The 23,878-nt window shown below is 37.4% G+C and overlaps 1 protein-coding gene across 3 annotated transcripts in view; it reads right to left on the bottom strand.

Annotated features, from left to right (window-relative positions):
* Antxr2 (ANTXR cell adhesion molecule 2) overlaps nucleotides 1-23,878 on the bottom strand; it is a 128,701-nt gene that overhangs the window by 40,045 nt on the left and 64,778 nt on the right. For 2 of the 3 annotated variants that reach the window (XM_048363850.1, XM_048363852.1), the window contains exons 13-16: nucleotides 16,901-16,945; nucleotides 15,493-15,588; nucleotides 10,102-10,269; nucleotides 9,788-9,868 (exon numbers count right to left, since the gene is read on the bottom strand). In XM_048363850.1, the coding sequence (XP_048219807.1) occupies nucleotides 9,788-9,868; nucleotides 10,102-10,269; nucleotides 15,493-15,588; nucleotides 16,901-16,945 (390 nt within the window). The remainder of the gene's footprint in view (nucleotides 1-9,787; nucleotides 9,869-10,101; nucleotides 10,270-15,492; nucleotides 15,589-16,900; nucleotides 16,946-23,878) is intronic. The other variant, XM_048363851.1, reaches the window with a different exon arrangement.

Raw genomic sequence — 23,878 nt, 5'->3', positions numbered from 1 at the left:
TATTTCAATTGTGCTTGAATTTTAGAAAAACCATTAGAAGTCTCCACTTATTACTCTAAACAAAACAGGAGATCAGGTGCTGGTGGCTCATGATTGTAATCCAACTACTTAGGAGGCTGAGATCTGAGGATCACAATTCAAAACCAGCCCAGGCAGAAAAGTCCATGCGACTCTTATTTCCAATTAAACACCATAAAAAATAAAAGCTGTAAGTAGAGCTATGGCCCAAGTGCTAGTAGCCTTGAAGAAAGAAACTCAGGGGCAGCACTCAGGCCCTGAGTCCAGCCCCAGCACTGGCACAAGAAATATGATCGGTACTGGACCAAGTTATGAAATATATATTCTATACACCATTATATAATCAAACTTTGGTGGTTATAACTCTGGTAATGTCTATATGTATTGAACTTCAGAAAAAATAACATGCTTAATCCTGCACAAGTAAGTTTATCGTGCATTTTAAAAAATATTCTTTCAGTATGCTGAAACTTACTGATGATGAAAATGTTCTATTTCTAAAATTAAATGGCATTTACTCTAAGATAATGTTTTTGTTTCTTGATTATCAAAAGATTTCTGGTCTATTTTAACCAAAGTGTTTTTACCTAACTTAGAAGTTAATACATAAAATGCTTCATGATGCTACTAAGCAGCAATAATATCTGTATGGGAAAGTCAGTTATGTAACCAAGTTCTATTTATATGATTTAAAAAATAATAATCTTTTTTGGTGGTTTCAGTGTCTACATTTTGCATATTCTGCATTTCATTCAGGAAACCAGACTGGGTTAATACTTTTGCCAGCTTACATACATAATTTTAAATTTTTTATTTAAGCTAAGAAAGCATTCTTAAGCACTCTCTTTCATGAATTTGTTATTTTCTACTGCAACAGACATTAGTTGATGGCACACTCAATGAGAAGATACATTCTATGGTGTGAATATATTTTCATTAAGCATGATATATACACATATTTATGCACACAGTATTGTAAAATAGTTGGTGGGATTGTAGAAATAGCAGCATGTTCATTACATCTATTATTCATCTTTCAAATACTGACATGTCATATTATTTCCAATAAGCAAGGTAAAATGATATTTTAAAGATGCCTTGAAATTTAGGGCCAATAACTAACAAAAGGGAAAGATACTAGCAGTAATGCATAAAATAAATCTGATAGCATTCTAAACAGTATCCTCACAACATAATCGACCTAAAAGAGTATAATACATTTCAGATTTCATGGAAATCAAAAATAAGTATTAAGATTACAGTTTGAAAACATTTGCATATTCCCTCTGCTCTATCATTTTAGCATTAAGAAGACATTATGAAAATATTATGTCAGTTGGGTGCAAGTGGCTCATGCTTGTAATCCTAGTTACTCAGGAGACTAAGGATCATGGTTCAAAGCCAACAGGGAAGGAAATTCTGTGAGATTTTTATCTCCAATTAATCACCAGAAAACCAGAAGTGACACTGTGGCTCAAAGTGGTAGAGCATTAGACTTGAGCAAAAGAACTCAAGGACAGAGCTTTGGCCCTGAGTTTAAGCACATGACTGACAGAAAGAAAGGGAAGAAGGAAGGGAGGGAGGAGGGAGGGAGGGAGGGAGGGAGGGAGGGAGGGAGGGAGGGAGGGAGGGAGGGAGACTCTGTATATCAGGGGACCTACACAGGCTAAAATAAGGCGTTTCCTTAACATCTCTAATATCTGTTACAAAGTGTAGCTATATGACTCAAACTGAATCTAAAGACTAAAGTTTAAAATGCAATTCTTTTGAAACAGTGAACTGCTTTGATTAATTTCTTTGTTGCAGTTCTGGAGATGGAGCCTAGGGCCTTATGTATGTCAGTCAAGTGTTCTGCTACTGAGCTATATCCACAGCCCTCCAATTTTAATGACTTTTAAACAATGCTATTAAGTCACCCAGACTATAAAAAATGTAATAGAAAATAAAAAGAAGAATGTTTTCCCAGACTGAGAATTGAACTCAGAATTTTTCAGTTGCCAGGCAAGTGCTTTACCACTTGAGCTCAGCCTCTAGAAAAGAAACTTCAGAACTATTTAGGAAGAATGTAGTCACAAACTGGGTAATTCCAGGTATTGACAGCATTTGAAGTAACAGATCACTTAACTGCAGGTGCCATTCTGATCTGACAAACTTCTACAAATGATTTAGAGCCTGCAGATATGATGGGAACATAAAATCAGGATGATGAAAATCTCTGCTATCAGGTTGTTTTCAGTTTGAGGATAAAGCAGTTTAAGAATGCTGAGCACTGGGTGACATAAGCACAAAGGAGTTTGGGGTAATTCTTGAGAAGGTTGGAATCATTGAAGGAATTCTCATTATAAAGGACATGGCCACTGAGTGCCCGTGGCTGAGGACTACAATCCTAGCTACTCAAGACAGTTGGATCTGAAGATCTCTGTTCAAATCCAGCCTGGGCAGGGAAGTCCCTGAGACCCAATTAACCATAAAAAAGCTTGGAATGGGGCTGTGGCTTAAGTAAGCAGTAGAGCACTAGTCTTGAGAAAGAGGGGGAGGGGAGCAAGCAAGCAAATGAGAGAGAGAGAGAGAGAGAGAGAGAGAGAGAACAAGCCAGAGAGAGTGGGGGAAGGAAGGAAGGGAAGGAAGGAAAGAAGGAAGGAAGGAAGGAAGGAAGGAAGGAAGGAAGGAAGGAAGGAAGGAAAGAAGGAAAGGAGAGAAGGAAGAAGGAAGGAAAGGAGGGAAGGAAAAAGGAAGGAAAGAAAGAAAATGAAAGAACTCAGGGACCATGTTCAGAACCCCAAGTTCAAGCCCCAGGACCCCACAAAAAGTGGGACAGGGGGAGACCAGTTTGTTTTGAGCATGAGAATTCAGAAGTAGAACTGACAAAGATAGCAATATAAATCTAGGACTAGAAGTTGGAAACCAAAAGTAATGCCTAAATTATTTGCTTGTAAGGTTGTCAAGTTTTTCCAGTGTCATTGAAATGAATTTGTACTACCTGTGTTCACAGATTTGTTTCGTTTTGCCATATAAAGTTAAATTTAAAACTTGGAAGATTTGAGATATCGCGTTCTGTTACAATCGACATTATTTAAAAAGCAGATGGCATCATTCGTTTTGAAGAATGCAACACACATCTGCATAGCTAACAAAAGCTCCCTCAGTGCAATATAGCTAGCTTAATTGAAAACTCACTGTGTGCTTATGCTGCTTAGTCCACCACTAACTGATGGCAACTGGGCTGCACAGTAGCTTCTATCCCAAGGTCATTGCTCTCTGGCCATTTTAAGGCCTGAAGCCTACCTCTGAGGCCAGTCCTCCTTTATCTCTCTTGCAGTGGTCATGCATCAACTGTATGCGACAAGGGGCCTCAAATTTATGAATGATAGTAATTCACTGTATCAGAGAACCTTTATTATCTTACCTTGTCCTGGAGCCCTTGGAGAGCAGACTGCTATTTTAATCAGTTCTATTGTCCTGTGTGTATGGTGCACAATTACTGAGTTTTTGCAACATTTTCAGGGAAAATTAAACTTCTGAGTTGAATGTGGGGAGGAAAGCAAAGAGAGACCTCCCCAAAAGAAAAGTATTTGTTTAATTTTAGGTTTGTAATTTTGCATCCAACTACAAGTAAAGCCTTTATAAATAACAAGTTGAAGTGAATGTAATTTCCAGAGTATCGTACACACACACACACACACACACACAGATGTGTGTATATGTATGTATATTCATCCACCGAAAACGGATCTCTAATAATATATCCATTGTGATCCTATAAATTTAAAAGCAAATAAACAGTGGCTGCACTTCACTGTTGTTTACTAGGATATTTCTATCTACAAACTGTTCATTGTGGAATGAGGAACTGCTGTCTGAAGGTTAACATAACCTCGATTACAGCCAAGAAGGTCCTTCGAGATTTAATTGGCTTGTGGAACAACTCCAAAAACCAGTGCGGTGCTTTCTTCTTTCTTTGCTTTTCTGCTTCTCTAACTCGATTTTCAAATGAAAAAGAAAAACGCATAGTAATGCATCATTTATAAATTACCTCGTTTGAAAAAAAAAAGTGCGCGCGCGTGCACACACACACACACACACACACACACACACACACACACAGCTGCTTTGAAAACCAAACAAACTCCTGCTGTGGGCTGGGGCATGTTTGATGGAGGCCCTTCAAAGGAGTCCGTGGCTTAATGGAGGCTGTTTACGTGGAGGCTCCCGATCGGTACCTGCTGTCCCCTGTCAATGCCTGGAAACTGCGCGGCAGATGCTGCAGCGTGAAGGTGTCTCTGAAGTGCTTTTCTGTCCTGGTCTCCACACCGCAACGGAGTCAAACTGCATTAGATCTCTTATTTGTGCCTAAGGCATGTTTGGGAGCGCAGCTGTGTCCACCCCCAATGCTACCTTTGGTGTTTCAGGCCTGCAGGCAGCGAGTGGGAGAGCAAAACCATCCCGGTGCTCTCGACTACCTCTGCTGACAGCGCGCTCCATCGCCGCGCGCCGGGGCGGCCGCGGCCGCCGCCCGCAAACAGATGTTGGCAACAACCTGCGCGCGCGCACCTGGGAGCGCGGCCTCACCTGGCGCCAGGCGCTGAAACATTCATGACCCCGAGGAGTTCCCGCCACCATCAAAGCCCCGAGCCCCGGTGCAAAGCCAGCCCGCGGACCCCACCACCTCGGTGGGAGCCAACCGTGGCAGGGACCAGGCTTTGATACTTCCTGCCTGCACTCCAATTCCTTGATCAAGGACTTGAATTCAGCAGTGAGCCCTGGCAGAAAGGAGCCCCGCGCGGCCCCTTGAGCCATTTAAAGGGGAGCATTTGGCTTGGAATGCGTGGTGGCGAGCCTTGCCTAGGAAATGCGCCTGAATCTGGGTTTTAGATCGGTGTGTGCTGATTTGTTTATGGAACTAGACTCTCAGGAGGCAGAATGTGCAGTCAGCAATTCATAAGCAAATGACGGTTTTTCTAAAGTTCTAGAAAGCGTGCTGTAGCCAGGTAGGTACACATAGCCAGAAAAATAACTGTGTGTTATTGTCTCTGAAGAAAAATAATGGGTTCTTTTTGTTTTGTTTTCGGCTTTTTTTTTCTTTCTACATAAGGCTGTGATTTTGCCTTTACAATTCAGACATGAGAAAGTATTCTTCTCTTTTGTTTCTTGCCAATGTAAAGCTCACCGAATCCATTTCTAACAACTACAAACTTTCCAAGTCTTAATTGGTTTTTTTGTTTTGTTTTGTTTTTTTCCCAGTCCTGGGGCTTGAACTCAGGGCCTGAGCACTGTCCCTGGCTTCTTTTTGCTCAAGGCTAGTACTCTGCCACTTGAGCCACAGCACCACTTCTGGCCTTTTTGTATATATGTGGTGCTGAGGAATAGAACCCAGGGCTTCATGTATACGAGGCAGGCATTCTTACCACTAGGCCATATCCCCAGCCCCTCCAAGTCTTAATTGTTACAAAGTAGGAATTGCTTTATTACACACAGGCACACACGCACACGCACACACACACACACACACCCCTCCTAGACCAATACAAATACTTCGTGAAGAACTATAATTCAATGTAAATATGGCATGTGCTTAAACACATATAAAAATCATTATAAGCACGGGAGACAAAGAGAAAGAATATGATTTGCTAAATGCACTCACCAATTTATATGTTGATTCTCTTACAAACAACAGAAATTACTAGCCAGTAACAATTTTTCCAATGAATTGTTTGGTATAAATAGACATATTTTAAGAAGGAATCTACATATCAAACTGGCAAAATATTATTTATAAATTTCCTGATACACAATAGGATAATTTGCTGGGAAAATGAATTTATTGATTTAACAGTGGTAAAGGAAAATGTACATCTCACATATATGAAATGTTTCATGAATCTGTCTGAGTTCATCTTTAATTTACTTTAAATACTAGTTTCAGGGAAATAAGTTTGCAAGTCACATGATTTTATGCTTCCTTATACTATTGAAGCCCAGCACAGATAAATTTGAATAAACTGTATTTATTCAGCAGTATTGGGCTTTTAAAAAATAAAATTTGTGGGGTTTTTTTTTTTTTTTGCCAGTCCTGGGGCTTGAACTCAGGGCCTGAGTACTGTCCTTGGATCTCTTTGGTCTCTTTGCTTCTCTTTGCACTCTACCACTTAAGCCACAGCACCACTTCTGGCTTTTTCTGTTTATGTGGTGCTGAGAAGTCGAACCCAGGGCTTCATGAATGCTAGGCAAGCACTCTACTGCTAAGCCACATTCCCAGCCCAATTTGTGGGATATATGAGCCTTAGTGCAAACTAAGTCACTGTGCCATGCAAATAAGATTTTATTTGAGCAAAAACTTACACACTACTTTTGGGGGAATAAAATTTATTTTCTTCAAGTTACCCACTGAAATGAAATCCACTGAAATATTTACAGTTAACTCTCCTATGATTGCTACAGGCTCTTTTGAGTACCAGTATCACAGTCCCATGGTTAGCTTTGTCAATAAAGGTATTTACTGTGCTCATCGGGGTAAGAATAGAGTAACCGAAGGCATCATTCATTCAAAAATAAAACAAACTGAAAATTAGTATGGTATATAAGAAATAAAAATATATGAGCTAGTATAGGAAATCAAGAGGCTAAAAAAATTATAGCATAATGGATCAAAATGAATATAGTTAACAAATTTTTTAAAAGGTGAGGAAAAGAAAGAATAGGAAGGCAAGGAGGGAAGAGCAAAGCATTTTAGAGTTCATGAAACTAACTTCTCATAACAATATAAATACGTAGCAAATGTCAGACTCCTCAGTTGTCAAGTGCACAGAAAGTGAATTCACGGATTCATTCAAAAGACTCTTTTCGTGCAATTCCAGCATATATTCTTTGGGAAATCCCAATTTGTGGTTCTATATTTGTGTGGGAGAGGGGTATTTGTACTGGTACTAACTACCACAAATAAAGAAAGGCTTGTTCACAACATATTAACATTTGTGAAATGCGGAAAAAGAAGAGCAAAAATAAAGAAGAGCAAAGATTTCTCAAGTTGTCTACAGGGAAAAGTTGCATACTTGGAAAAAGACCACAGATGTGACATAAATCCTCAGCTCAAACCAAACAAAACAATATTATGAGCAACACTAGCAACAAGTGTTGCAGCAAGAGAGTACTCACACCATGCTTACGTGGTGTCCCTGAACAAATAATTTTGTGTTTAGCTGGATTAAATAAATCTTCTTTACTCCTTCAGTTCAGTGAGAAACTTTTATAACATGTATTAAACAGTCTTTTATGATAGGGAAAACTGAGGTTGCACTGTTGGATGGTTTTCAGTTTTAAACTAGTGCTTTCATTTCATTGTAGAACGTCACCTGGTTGAAAGATTTCCCTGAGGTGCCAACACTGAGGTTTTAACAGTGACTTGAGGTATGTGGGGGGGGAAAGTTCAGGTGACAGAATGTGAGGAGCAGTAAACTTACAAAGAATAGATATGATGAGGAAAGAGTAGGTCCAACTGCATCAGGCACTCATCAAATAATATATACTTAATTTAAAAAAACAAAGCATTTAATTGAAGGGACAAATGATATCATCACACTGAATTCTGTGTCTCACATTAAGTACAAATAAAAAGATGAATAGCATAGATGTAAGGTTGGAAAAGAATGAGATTTTAGTTAACCTCATACAATAATAATGATAATATCTATAACTCTGTAACCCAAAGTCTTTGAAAGATTTCACTTAAGTTTGTCACTAAAACACATTTGGAAGCAAAAGGTTTCTTATTTTTTGGCCAGTCCTGGAGTTTGAACTTGGGGCCTGAGCACTGTCCCTGGCTTCTTTTTACTCAAGACTAGCACGCTTCTCTTTGAGCCATAGTCCCACTTCTGGCTTTTTCTGTTTGTGCAGTGCTGACGAATCAAACTTAGGGTTTCATGAATGCTAGGCAAGCACTCTACCACTAAGCCACATTCCTGTCCCTGGAAGAAAAACTTAAACTGAACTAACTTAAGACTTGGTTCAGTCTCAATCCTCTTGTAATAACTAATATAATGTCAGTGCAATGTCATTAGGAAACCATGTTTTAAGTAATATATATTAGATTCCATGTCAGATTCTTAAAATTTGAGAATTTCAGCATTTTAAAACAACTGACCTCGGGCTGGGAAGATAGCTTAGTGGCAACAGCACTTGCCTCATATACATGAAAGCCCTGGGTTCGATTCCCCAGCACCATATATACAGAAAATGGCCAGAAATGGCGCTGTGGCTCAAGTGGCAGAGTGCTAGCCTTGAGCAAAAAGAAGCCAGGGACAGTGCTCAGGCCCTGAGTCCAAGCCCCAGGACTGGCAACAAACAAACAAACAAACAAAAAAAAACTGACCTCAAGACAGCATAAGAGACTCTGGATTTATTTTGGTCAAAAAAAAGTGCATTGAAATTACTGAAAAGAAGATAAAATGTTGGTCAAAATAATGAAATCAAAAGCATTACTCTTAGGTTGTGGAAAAGCCTGTATCAATTTTATCTGTGGAAGCAAACTGTAGAGTACAATTTTAATAGAATGCTAAATGTACCTGCTATTTTATAAAACATGTGGTATATATTAAATGCTAGATAAATATCCATTGAATGGATGAATAAATAAATATTGTAAGGCATCATTTTAAAAACCAAATGTGACCATTTATCCAAATTCAAAGGTGTCTTCTGTTTCCAAGCATTTTTTTTTTCTGGTTTTAATCCCCATTGCTCAGATTACCTAGCAATCCATGAGTTATTGTATTCTTGGCTGTTTCAGTGGCCCTTCTCACGAAGACACATCCATGTAAACATATCTAGCTAGCTCCATCTGTTAGAATTCGCACCAATTTTTACAGGTCTATATTTCTAAGGCCTACATTTCTAAAGAGAGTTTCTGTAATATCTTCAGGAAGTTAATCTCTCCCTCCACATACTCAAGGTTACCCACATCACATTCCAAAGTGAATCTTGTGATAAAAATTGCTACACTGAATAAAAATTTGTAGGAATGATGAAAGATTGAAAACTAAATTTTAATTACCTAGGTTAAAAGAGAATATACACACTATCAGTTCTAGGACCACTCTACCGCCATCCCTCATCTCTCAGCAGTGTTATCTCAATACCTAGCACTTTACAAGATGGAAACAACTGAGCAAATAATTATGTCAGAGAAGTGAAAATCATGGGTTGCTTGAAAATATGTGAAGGAAAGTCTGTGAGATTCTTATCTCCAATTAATAAGCACACACACAAATCCCCATGTGTACACATGCATGTATATATGTATAAATAAACATATAACTATCACAGATTTCTATAGAAATGCCTTGAAACTTTAAAGACACCTTCAGATAATCAAGAAACTGGATTATATCAACTGTTTTAAGAGTCCAGCCATATCAAGGCATGGAATAAGCTTTTTATACTTGAACAAACTGTTTCTTAGGCATTTTCCCATTGTCTCGCTGCTACTAAACACTAGAAGAAAGAATTTAGCTGCTAGCTGCCAATCTGTTGGCAGATAAAAGCTCAAAAGACATCTTACCAGATAAAAGCTCAAAAGACATCTTCAGAGTCAAATGCTGGAGCAATGAATGAGCTTATAATTTCTATTAATTACTTGAAAAGAGACTGGTAAAAAAAATGATGAAAATGTATTCTATCTAATTATAATGTATCAAATACTGTATGTAATGGTAATTTTCAGCAGACAATACTAATTCCACAACTCTTTACAACCTCATCCCCCAAAACAAACCTCATCTCCTTCCTGGGGTCTCATCAAGGACACCCGGTCATATTGCCTCCGCAACAAAGCCCAGAGCGCATCTAGACGACCCTAAAAGGAAATGAGATTTATGACTCAGCTTCTACCTTAACAAAATGAAGAAGTTATGCATATTAAAATCTCATGTATGCTCTTAGTCTGCAAACTATAAAATGAGTCACAGGATCTACTTTAGTCCTCTCTGAAATTTTGGGAGGAGTGAGAGGCGGGAATTGGCGACTATAAAAGGTATAGTTTGTCTAGGACGTTTAAGTTCAATTACAGAAGTAGCCTTGGACGAGTACCTTTATTGGTGTGTACCACTTTGTCTGGGGAGGCTGGTGTGTGGATTTGGGCCGAGGTGGTTTGGGCCTGATGGTTTCCTCTTCTTCTTCAGGAATCGTCACCACAGCATTTTTGGCTCTTTCTAGCCTTGCTCCTTCCTCAGTAGATCCTTTATCACCCCAGCGCACCTTTAAAATCAAGGGAACACTGCTATTAGATACCACGTGTGCTAGAGGAACAAGCTACTATCAGGTCTGTAGTTTTTTAGCTCTGAGTAAGAAGATGAGTGGGGATGCTAACTCCTAACTTCTCTTCTCCTGAGATTTAATACTTTTTCCCTCTTCTTTTCTTTTCTTTCTTTTTTTCTTTTTTTTTCTTCTTCTTTCAGGATGCTGTCCTTGAGCTAGTTTACTAGAATTCTACTACTTGAGACTTTGGCTTTTTTTTTTTTTTTTTTTTTTTGCCAGTCCTGGGCCTTGGACTCAGGGCCTGAGCACTGTCCCTGGCTTCCTTTTGCTCAAGGCTAGCACTCTGCCACTTGAGCCACAGCACCACTTCTGGCCGTTTTCCATATATGTGGTACTGGGGAATTGAACCCAGGGCTTCATGTATACGAGGCAAGCTCTCTTGCCACTAGGCCATATTCCCAGGCCAACTTTGGCTTTTTTGATAGTGCATTGGAGATGAGAGTTTCATGGATTTTCCTATTCATACTGGCTTTAACCACACTCCTCAGATCTCAGCCTCCAGAGTGGCTGGGATTACAGGAGTGAACCACTCTCTTACCTCTTCAACCAGAAGCAGAAGAAAAGGCAATCCTATAAAACCCAGGGTCATTACCAGAGACAGCAAAGATAAGTGAAGCTCTAAGAAGATATATGGAAAAAACCCATCCAGGGCCCACTAAGATTCCACATATTAATGATTTATATAAAAGTAAAAATTAGAGGCTCATAACCATTTTAATGACTTCAATTGGCAGATGGGGATACAGATGATTACTGCTCATAGAAATCTATTCCTAGTATTTTTTTTAAAAAAATACTTACCTACAAGTTTTTTATCTTTTTTTTTAGCTACAATTTTAGAATGGGCTTCCAATTTCAAGTGGACCCCATTGAGTCATGAAAATGTATCTGTATATTTCAGTGTGATCAGTGATACTAGAATGTTTTTTATGAGGTTGTTAAAATTGTTTCAAACACCATTAAACCTTTAGAGCTTGACAGTTGGCTTTCTTTCCAGAAAAATGACCTTCTCTTTCAAATCACAGTGTCTTTGCCTAGATAAACTAACATTTGTAAAGTCTTTAGACATAGCTAAATTAAATTACAAACTCTAAAATTCAGGGCACATTGTTCCAAGTTACAGAGTTGTAATTTTAAGGAGCCAAAGAATAAATTAAAACAAGAGGATAGACAGTAAAATGAACATGAGTGTCTTAAGATAGGAAAGTAATTGAGAATAGAAATATAAGTAGATAAAGTTTAGATAAATTCAGAAATAACAGATTTTAACATACACAAGTCTCTAGGCTCTCACTATGTGATACCATAGATAGGATGATAAGTACATTCATTTTTCCAAGTATAAGTGGCATCATTTCTGATTAAAAAGAAATTTGGAAGCTAGCTGAATTCAAGTTTGACCCAAAGTGACGTCTCTAAGGTCTATACTTGTGAAATACAGATACAGGAGCTTAATTAAATAAATTCATTAGCTTTCATGAAGGAATTGATTCATTACCCCAAAGAATACCACAAAGGAGTCTCATTTAATACCAAAATCTAATGTGAGGAAATACTTTATAGAAATTTCCTGTAACTCTCAAAAGCAATCATGTATATGTGTATATTTAAATATGTAAATTATGTTTAACTTGATCATATTGAGCTGGTTTAAAAGGGCAAAAGAATAACAAGATGGATTACTAAAGAAAACCTTAGTAGGATTTATACATCTAGTTTTTATCATGGAAAAAATAGTAACTCTAACCTTGAGAGCTAAATTCTTCCAACTCCACTTGGCTTCCATTATTAACAATTGAGATTCCATAATTTCTAGAGCACATTTGGATGCCAGAGAGGTTATATATCATAGAGGAGTAATTTCAGAATCCAGAAAAGAAACAAAAAGAGTTTTACGAGGATTTGGCAAAACCACACATTTGAAACCATTAAGGTACTGTGGATTAGCTGTACTAACAGCTGTTATTAACATCAGCTCGGTTCCAGCTCTCTGCAAAATCTCATTACCATAGTACTTAGATGAATATTTAATTTAAAAGAAGAGTAGAAGGAAAAATTCTGGGTAAAATCTGTAATCCTAGAAGTAAGCTCAATTATGAACAATTGTTCTGTAATTCAGATGATCTCATAATTTCAACAGTTTATTTAACTTTCTCCAACTTATTTCTTTAAAAGGAAGTATTCCATCACTTTGGATAGGTATGTTTTAAAACAAGTTACATTTTGGACATTCACCTTTCTAAGTTTATGTAAACATGAACTTTCATGAAAGAAAGCTTAATACTATGTAATTCTCTGTTCTATCTTTATGTACATTTTTATATACATGTTTTATATTCCCCTCTGAAACTTCTGCATTTGCTTTGTCATTTTCTACTCATTCTCAGTTATCTTTCATTAATGGAGTACCTCATATAATATGGCCCAAATCACCCAAAAGAGATCCAGATACATTGAAAGTTGACTGGATATTCTTTTCACAAATTCTCTTTAACTGAAAGGATGGGTAGGCAATATAATTTCACATATTAGAGTTCAGGAACTTTCAAAAGTTGAATTACAACTACTTAAGAATATGCACGGGGCTGGGGATATGGCCTAGTGGCAAGAGTGCTTGCCTCGTATACATGAGGCCCTGGGTTCGATTCCCCAGCACCACATATACAGAAAACGGCCAGAAGTGGCGCTGTGGCTCAAGTGGCAGAGTGCTAGCCTTGAGCAAAAGGAAGCCAGGGACAGTGCTCAGGCCCTGACTCCAAGGCCCAGGACTGGCCAAAAAAAAAAAGAATATGCACATGATTTTTGTTTTGTCAACATAAACTGATTATTTAAGTCTAGGAAGTTCCCCAAAGGCCTACAATGTTCAAGGCTTAGTCCTCAGCTGATGATAATGAATACTGGAACCTTCCAGGTTGAAACTTAGCAGGAGGACTTATGTTATTTGGGGTGTCATCAAAAGGGGCTGCAAGACACTGGTCTCACTTTTTTGCTTCCCAGCTTCCATGAGGTAAGCCTTAGCTCGTTCTACCATGCTCCCCTGTCAGTATGCTCAACTTCACCATAGGCTGCAAGGGCATCATGATCTGGGTTAGTAGGTTAAAACCTCTGAGCTAAGATAAACCTTTTCTCAAGTTGATTCATCTTAGGTGTTTGTTATGGTAACTGAAGGCTACGTAGTTCTTTTCACGTTGGAGTCTTTCAGGGGCTCATGTGTATATTTTCCTTTTAGAAATAGATCTCTATGCGTGAACACTGGAATATTATACTAATGAAAAGTCTAATATCAGTCATAGCATCTTCAGCAAGAACATTATCCAATTAAGACTCACAAGTGAATATATCCTTAACTCATTTTAATATGGTATATTGGTGTGCGGATTTTAACATTGATTAAATTTATTAGGAGCACATATAATCTATGTTCATTTTCAAGCAAATTATAAAAAGATAGGAAATATATAAGACACACTGAAAATTACTCTATTCAGAAATATCTACTCACATTTTTAAGAATATCTTTCAAACATTTTATCCTTAGATACTTTTTACACACATAATTGGAATGAAACTTAAAAATAACTAAAAGTGGGCTGGGAATATGGCCTAGTGGCAAGAGTGCTTGCCTCGTATACATGAAACCCTGGGTTCGATTCCCCAGCACTACATATATAGAAAACGGGCAGAAGTGGCGCTGTGGCTCAAGTGGCAGAGTGCTAGCCTTGAGCAAAAAGAAGCCAGGGACAGTGCTCAGGCCCTGAGTCTAAGGCCCAGGACTGGCAATCAATCAATCAATAAATGAAAGCAGTGTTGTGATCATCTTTCAGTGTTTGTACATAATAATTTTACTAATTTGTTATGCTTGCCATATATAGAGAAACATCTACTCCATTCTTGCTCTGGTTTTCCACACTGAGAGTGATACAACACAGGTAAAAAGAAGAATTACAATAAGAACTAATCTGTTTATGCCCTAACTGCTGAGATTCACAACTTTGACAATGAAAACACACAATACAATGTATTCTACTTAAATTCTAGCACCTGCCTTATATCATGTCTTATCGGCAGTGAGAATACTTCTGCAGAAGATATTCTGAAGAAATTCAGTAATCAAATGCAAGCTCCTAATAATGCACAATAATATGCATATTTTAAGAACTAATATGGTGAAGAAAAATGAGAAACACTGTCTAGATAACTGAAATAAATACTTGGCCAATCCTGAAGAGGGGAATCTATCCATGGGAATCAGAATTTTATGCAGATGTATAAACAGAAATTTGCAAAGCTTGTGAAGTTGTTAGATTATTGGTTTTTTTCTGGAATAGTACAAAGAGAATTTGAAAACTGGACATATGCAATGCTGCTAAAATGCAGAAAACATCTTGAGAGGACATTCAGTTAAAGGATCACTAATAAGGAGGCACTACAGATATCTGTCTTCAATCATAAAGCCCCAAGTGTCAATGACAAAATTCCTCAGATTGTCCTTGGAATGAGTGGCTGACTTGCCTGAACTTTGGTAAAGAGGCCATTGTTGCCAATCACTGGTTATTATTAATTAATCCATCACTTGCAAAGATATTTCATTGATATAGAAACCTTATTTGATTTGTAAGGCATAATATTCAAACACAATTATAATCTTACTTTGAGCATGTTTGAAAGCTCAATGCATTCTATAAATGGCAATAAATATTAATTAGAATACTTCATAAGTAGTAAATCTGTTGTAAGTTTTAAATGTTTCCTCTGTTTGTGATAAAGACTTATCCATGCTCGTGAATATTTTAATATGTTCTCTTCTAATACATAACTACTGGATCTTTTCAAAGGAAAGCCTTTTTACGACTTTTAAGTAAATGGCTTCCTCAAAGTTGATGACCCATGAAGTAATTTTTTCCAACATAGTAAGAAAAATCCTAGCTTTATTTTGTCCTTCAGAATTCCGAGATTGCATCAAAGAAGTCCTTTGACTTCACAAAACTAGTTCTTGGAATGCTTCAGATGACTCCATAGAAATGTATCCAGAAAAGGCATAGTGTTGAATAAAAATGGATTCTATTTTAATACTGAATTGTGAAAAGCGTAATTTTCATGACTTAAAATCTTAGCGATACATATTCCAGATTCACAGCTTCTATTTCCTTTTAGGACACCAACCTCCATTCTTTTAATTCCTCCAACCCCTCGACCACCATAATATGAGGCATCTACTGTTGGCCATTTCTTGTTGGGTAGAGATTCTTCTTCTTCTTCCTATGGAGATATAATTTTAATAACTTAATTAATTTCATAAAATATTGTTGCTACAGCTAGACTAGTGATACATTAGTAAGCTTTGAATAATGTTATTATTCTGGAAAATGCAAAAGTTATGATATATGAGTGTATTGCATTTAACCATCCATATGTAAACTTCAAATTTTACAAGGTATGAAAAGTCCTTTCCTTATTCAAGTTTGAGGTAACTCCCATTATCACTCTTAGGTCACCAGAACTTCATCTTAAAACTGCGAACCTTACTGTTTATTCTAACTCATTGCCTCATATTTCAAAAGATGAGGCATTTACCTTAGAATTTTTTTTGGTCTATCATGGGGCTTTAACTCAGGGCCTGGGCACTGTCCCTGAGCTTTTTCACTCAAGACTAGTGCTTGAGCCACAGCACCACTTCCAGTTTTCTGGTGGTCAATTGGAGATGAGAGTCTCACAGACTTTTTGCTGCGCAGGCTGGCTTCAAACAGTGATCCAAATCTCAGCCTAATAAGTAGCTAGGATTACAGCCATGAGTCACTGGCTCCTGGCTTTAAGATAACATTTTTTTTTTGGCCAGTCCTGGGCCTTGGACTCAGGGCCTGAGCACTGTCCCTGGCTTCTTCCCGCTCAAAGCTAGCACTCTGCCACTTGAGCCACAGCGCCGCTTCTGGCCGTTTTCTGTATATGTGGTGCTGGGGAATCGAACCTAGGGCCTCGTGTACCCGAGGCAGGCACTCTTGCAACTAGGCTATATCCCCAGCCCTAAGATAACATTTTAACACTCATTTAAAACAATGTATTTATCATATAAATGTAAGCATATTACAATATATATGAAAGTTTGAACTGTGAAATTTGTAGTGAAAGGATAACCAATAGATAAGCTTTCAAATGTACACTACTAATACAGTCCTTATTTTGTGTGACCAAAATGGTTTTGTCTAATAGATTAATATAAAAGGAATAATTTCTTTGAAGAAAGTAATAACATCTTTTAACTAATATGGATCTTCCAACTTTTTGAAAAGATATGCCAATAAAACTGTTAATACGTTATTATAAAATGTATGGTAAGTCTCTATTGAATTATTAAGCCTGGCGGCCAGTCTATGTCTACCAAGATATGTAAGACCCATTCCTCTAGCAGATAAAAGAAATCATTTGTAAAATAAAAAATAACAATGGTTGTCATCCATTAAAACCTCAATTCTTAGGTATAGTTTTTAATAACAAAAGGAACTGATGAAATTTCAGGACAATGTCCATGTATAGAACAATAAAGACTGATATAATTTAATAAATACTCATTTACCTCTTTTGGTGCGGGAGGTGGAGGTGGAGGAGGATCCTTGATAACCTGTCCAAATAAATACATAAATTTATTTACATATAAATAGTTCCATGACATAGAGACAAGATAGAGTGAAGAAGTATAAAAGTATTTTTACTTTGGTGACACTTGCCTTCTAGTTATGCCCCTATTTTGAATCTGGACTTATCCCTTGCTCACGTTTGACCACTTGAGTGAAGTAGATAGGGCACCACAGGGCTCCTGAGGCTAAGTGCAAAGGAAAATTCCAGCTTCTCCTGATACCCTCTGGTTTTGTCAGAACTACCCTGAGACCATCACGCTATAAAGAAATCTTGTAGAAATCGGACTCCCAGCTGTGTCAGCCATGCTAGCAAAGGAGCCAGACATGTGAGTGAAGAATGGATCTTGGATTTCTAGACACATAAAGATTTCAAATGGCTCTCCTGAAGGACATCCGCATAAGGTTCACAGTGTAACTCTACTACTTGAGGTAGGCTTACCCACAGACCATTGCGGATATACATAATTGTGTTAAGCTACTTTTTTTTGGGGGGGGGAGTATTTTTTTTGTCTTATTTATTGTCAAAGTAATGTACAGAGAGGTTAGTTTCATACATTAGGCATTGGGTACATTCGTGTACTGTTTGTTACCTCCTCCCTCATTCCCCCCTCCCCTTTTCCCTCTCCCCCCATGAGTTGTTCAGTTGGTTTACACCGAACAGTTTTACAAGTATTGCTTTTGTAGTCATTTGTCTTTTTACCTTTGTCTCTCGATTTTGGTATTCCCTTTCATTTTCCTAGTTCTAATACCAGTATACACAGTTTCCAATGTACTCAGATAAGATACAGTGAACTTTTTAGTCAAGATTCCTTTTCTGGAAGCCATTATTGATGACATTGTATGTATTCATGTGAAAGGAATGGAGTCTAATTTAATTTGAAATTGCACTAGGATATTTAGACTTTTGCCTCATTATGGTAGAAAGTATCTGACTAATGTGAATGGCTACTGAAAATTCAAGCACATATCCAAGCATATATCCTAAAGAGAAAAACCCGAAGGTAACTGCTTCACTTCGTTGAATATTGGATATTTCTGATATATTATTAAATACTTAAAAGTTTAAAACAATTTGACTTTGAAGATGAATTACCATTTCTGCTTCACCAAAGATTTACTATGAATTAGAATATCACTATTTTCATGGATGTTTTTCAAAGATTATTTGAAAAGTCTTTCCAGGTAAGATGGCATGATAATTTCATCGAAGTTTTTTGGATGAAGAAGTAGATGAGGGTATATGCCAAATAAATAAGACCAACAATAACTTGACAATTATTGAATATGAATGAGAACAGAAATATTTGTTACATTATTACCTTTGTAAAGCATGAAATTTTTGGTAATCAAAGGATTTTAATTTCATTGATAATGTTTGAAGAGCTGACCCACAATTTTCTGTGTATATATTCTTTTCTATATCATCTTTCTATATATTATTTATACTTGTGTGCATATATATATATCAATCTCAAATCTGGGTGTGGATCTAAACTTCAGAAAAAGTACACAAAATATAACTATAGCTATATGAATATAACTGAACAATAATTGTATTTCACTGAATCTCCTTTTAAATTCTACAAGAGTGCTATTTATTTCTACTTAACTCTTATTTAACCCAATGTTATTCTATCAATAAATATACATTCTAGTTCTTAATATAATTGAAAGATGAAAAATTCTATGATTTCTTAACATTGATCCCAGAGATAAGTGCCAATGAAGGGCTAGGATTTAAAATAACATTATACTCAAACAAAAGTAATTTAAGACCATCAAACTATAGGTACATTTCCTCTATTATTATTAAGAGTATTATTATCGGGCTGGGAATATGGCCTAGTGGCAAGAGTGCTTGCCTTGTACACATGAGGCCCTGGGTTCAATTCCCCAGCACCACATACATAGAAAACGGCCAGAAGTGGCGCTGTGGCTCAAGTGGCAGAGTGCTAGCCTTGAGCAAAAAGAGGCCAGGGACAGTGCTCAGGCCCTGAGTCCAAGGCCCAGGACTTGCCAAAAAAAAAAAAAAAAAAGAGTATTATTATCAACCTCTATGTTCAAAACAAGCAGGAAAACCAGATCTATGGGCAATGTCAACTCCAACCAGTCATCTGTATTAAAAATGAACTCACCTTCTTAGCTTCCCAGTTTCAAGTAGGCCACTCTTTCCCATGACTACTGTGTAACCTCAAAATGTTGGCATTATCTATAATCTTTGTTACTTTTAAATGATTTCATCAAATTATTCCATTTCTAACACATTCTTTAATTTCTCCCTCTTGATTCCTCTCTCTCTTCCTTTACTCCTCCTTCTCTCTCTCCCCCTTCTCCTTTTCTCCCCCTCCTTCTCCCTGCCTCCCTCCTGAGCTCTCTCCCTCTATTTTCCCCTCCCCCCTCTCCCCCTTTACTCCATCTCTTCCATGAATCCCCCCACCTTCCCCAAACAGGTAAGAGTCTCCTGATATTACTGATGTACAGCTGCCTCTTTTTCCTTCCCTAGCATTTATCAGAGTTCATATTTTTATCTAGCTCCAAATAAAAGTAAGTTCTTCAAGGACGATTTTCTTTCTTGCTTCTCACTGCATTTTCAGTATGTAGTTAATTATCCAATAGAAATTAAAATGGCAAGGAAGTAAGGCAGACATTAAAAAGGGAAGTAGAAGAGCTGGGAATATGACTTTCGAGTAGAGTGTTTGCCTAGAATGCATAAAGCCCTGGGTTCAATTCCTCAGTACCACATAAACAGAAAAAGCCAGAATTGGCATTGGGCTCAAGTGGTAGAATGCTAGCAAAAAGAGGTTCTGGGACAGTGCCCAAGCCCTGAATTCAAGCCCCAAGAATGGGGGAAAAAAAGGTAAATAGGTAGAGAGACAATATTAGAGAGATAAGGGAAAGGAAAGGGGAAAAAGGAAGTGATAGACAGCTACAAAGGGAAGGATAGAAAAAGAAAAGGATTCTTCTTATTTCATTCCCACCATGAAATCAGGGTTCTCTGGAGCTGAAAAGTGTTGAGTGTAACATTTTAAAACTCTTCCAAGGCACACAGTTCAATATTCAGAAAAAATCCCATCAAATGATAGTCCAGCTATGTTTGGACTGCTGGAATAGAGAAATTCACTACTTCACAAAGCAATTCATTCCACTTGCCCACAGTTCATCATTTGAAAGTATTTTCCCCACATAAAGCCAAAGCTTCTCTCATGTGTTTTCCCCTTGTTAGCCCTAGTACTACAGTGTGGAAACAGTCACACACACACACACACACACACACACACACACACACACACACACAAAGATTTTTTTTTTCTTCCAAAGAAGATAAATTCCGGCCAGGTGCTGGTGGCTCATGCATGTAACCCTAGCGACTCAGAAGGCTGAGATCTGAGTATCACAGTTCAAAGCCAGCCCAGGCAGAAAAGTCCCCACGAGAGTCTCATCTCCAATTAATCACTAAAAAAACTGGAAGTGGCCCTGTGACTCAAGTGGTAGAGGTCTAGCCTTGAGTACAAAGAAGCTCAGGGACCCAAGCGCTAATTTCAAGCCCCACAACCAACAAAACAGGAAAAAGTATATAAATTCTTATTCTAGAATGCTAGAAAGATTTCCGTATTTCTATTGAGTTTAACTACTTGGAAGGTAAATGTATCACTCATTCCTCATGAAATGGCTTTTAGTTATTTGGTCATCTTTTCCATTTCTTTAGTATATATTCATCTATTCAATATCCAGAATTGGAAGGCTGGTACATATGTCCATAATTATGACCATTTGTACCAGTCTCATTCAAATAAAACCCTGGAGTTCGTTCTTCTCAAAAAATATAGGATCAAACTTGTTCTTTCTGAAATTTTATGAATAAGTGCATGATTTGTTGTAAATTAAAAGTGATTTTGAAGTCCTGGCAGGTATATTTTTTACATTGCTAATAATGAAACAAAGCCCTTAAAGCTCTACCTTTCTTAAGTCTCAGACTAGTAAATTCAGAGATACAGTTGTCATACAATAGCTAAACAAAAGCTAAGGCATATGTGTACCATCCTTATTATTTATAACAACTATCCTTTATCAGCTTTGCGGTGTGACAGACACTCCATTTTCCTCTTATTTTCATAATAACCTTGTGCACGTGCTATGCTTATCTACATTTCAAATAGAGAGAACAAAGGCTCTAATTTCAATAATTGTTCAAATACAAACAAAGACAAAACATGAATTCAAGTCCATCAACCTCCAAACTCGGAGTTCAACTTATGCCATATGACATTCCTTTAAAATAAATATTTAGAGTGCCAGATCTTTTGAGCAGTTGTTACTTACTTGGATGGATGGACTAATTCCCAAATGACAGAAAATCCAAGTTATTTAAAGCTTGTGATAAGTATGTAAGATTTTATCGTGTTTTGGAGGAACAAAAAATGTTAACTAGTATGCTCAACATCACTCACCTAGAAATTTTGGTTGGGAAATAAAACGGTTTCTTTGTCAGGTTTCAGCATGCTTCCTCTCTCTATTCTAATACACCAACCTCATAAATAACGTGAGAGGGTGAAAATAATCCAGGGCCAAATGGCTTCCAATCCAAAAATGGCAAAAATCTGTGCTACACTAACATTCCTACATTGCAGTAAAACTAGTTCAAGAGAAAAGAAAAGCTTGCTGTTGTCCAAATACATTAAAAATAACAGCCATGAGAATCCCATTCTTATATTAAATAGTGCAAGAACACATTCATCTCAGGAAAGGATGTATTCATATGCACCATATTTTATGAGAATTTGCAGATTTTAAAAGGCATAATATTGCCTACTTGCCAGGGTTTTTTTTTCCCACTTAGCATCCTTCAGCTCTGTATTGAAAATTCTGGAAAACACTTTCACCACTTTACGAACCATATGCAGAGTTTGATTCTTCTCCAATTTTTTTTTTCATTTGTTATTATCATCATCAGGGAAGATTACATCTCATCTACTTAGCTGCTAGAATGAAGATTTCAGTTTGGAGAAAAGCCGATTTCTTTTTTTTTTTTTTAAAGTAAAAAGTTAGCTGCTTGAGGCAACAGTCCTTTTGATCTGCTCATTAACACTTTTCAAATGTTCGAGTGATATGGGCATTCTTTGCGCTAGAAAATGTCAGCACTGGAGCGCGTAGCCAGCTTGATGTGATCATATGTTCCGAGATTCAGAAAAAAGCGAAAAGAGCTGTCAACATTGAACTGCTTTGGAATTAAAAAAAGTAGATACTGTACAGGGATTGTAAATCAAGTAGTGACAAAAAGAAATGTCCAATTCATCAGAGAAATCAGCTAAGTGCCTAAGAAACTTTAGAAAATAAAGAAAATGTACTTCGTGTTTACAAGATCTTTTTAAATATATGTATGTCTTCCTTTCATTCTTATTTTCTTCTGATAAGATAAGTAGAACAGTCCCTTTCTTTTGAAGTATGTAAACTGTAAACACAAAGCTCATTATATGCATACTTGGGAAGCCCATCTTTTTTTTTTTTTTTTTTGCCAGTCCTTGGCCTTGAACTCAGGGCCTGAGCACTGTCCCTGGCTTCTCTTTGCTCAAGGCTAGCACTCTGCCACTTGAACCACAGCGCCACTTCTGGCCATTTTCTATATATGTGGTGCTGGGGAATTGAACCCAGGGCCTCATGTGTACGAGCCAAGCACTCTTGCCACTAGGCCATATTCCCAGCCCGGGAAGCCCATCTTTTATGAATTCTACAAAGTAACATTTTTTTTTTTTCAGCATCCAGACCGAAATAGGGTCCAGGCTATCTCCTCCTTTTCCTTTCCTTTTGGCAAACTCATCGATGTTCAATGACTCTTACTCTGCACAAAGTAAGCACATGACCAGAAATGTAGGCAAAATTACAATGTGAAATGCCAAACGTGACCTGGGAAGAACGGTGTGAGAGAGTATCCTGACAAGAGTTAAGTAAAGATGCTGCTATCAGAGCAAATAAACCAAGACGAGGGAGAATTTAAAGCCGGTTCATAAACGACACTCTGTTGGAAAACATCACCATGGAAGCAATGTATCTGCACATCACAGTATATTTCAATGAGGCAACCGAACATAAATCATTTTAATTAATAGTTCAAGGAAAGCATATTAAAATTAAATTACTCCTGTTTTATTGTGCATTCAAAAAAAAAATCAGGCTGCTCTGAAAGTAACTTAATAAAGGCACCAGGAGCCCTCCTCACCAATAATAAACAAGTGCAGTGTACAAGTGTCATTCCTATTTAGAAAGAACAGTACAGCTGTCACTGGCTAAGAAGATGATTCTAGACTGCATGACCATGAACCTCAACTTGGCCTTTAAATTGGCCTTTAAAAAGATAAGTTTAAATGGTTTTCTAAACTAAGTTTCATAAGATCTCCTACATATGCGGAAGAAATGTAAACTTGTAATCCCCTGAGGCTGCAGAAGTCTGGCCAAGGACACTAGGGCAAAGTAAACATTGGTCATTTTTAGCATACCAGAGTTCTGCAGCTCTCTAACCATCATGACAACTGCAGAAAGCCTTTGCTTCCCACAATTCTAGCCTTGCATCTGTAATGCGGTGTAATGTTTCCTTATGCCAAAGGATTCATCTCTACCAAGGTCATTTCTGCTATCCTGATAAGTGACACAAACCTACCATAAACTCCACATATCCTCTCTGCTAAATAATAATGAAAAACCACATTTTCTGATATGACATTCACATTGATAAGTTTTCTTATAACCCTCCACTCTTCTTTTTAATCTAAGAAGAAAAGGAAAGGTGCAACTGGTATCTTTGTCAAAACGAAAGCAGTCATGGAGCTGAATGTGAAGATAATAAATAGAACGCAAACTTACACCTAAGAAATAGCATTACATAAAAAGGGGAAACTTAGCCAGGCAACAGTGGCTCACAGCTA

This window comes from Perognathus longimembris, chromosome 16 (genome assembly GCF_023159225.1).
Source record: "Perognathus longimembris pacificus isolate PPM17 chromosome 16, ASM2315922v1, whole genome shotgun sequence".
NCBI lineage: Eukaryota > Metazoa > Chordata > Mammalia > Rodentia > Heteromyidae > Perognathus > Perognathus longimembris.
This window is presented reverse-complemented; position numbering and strand designations above follow the sequence as displayed.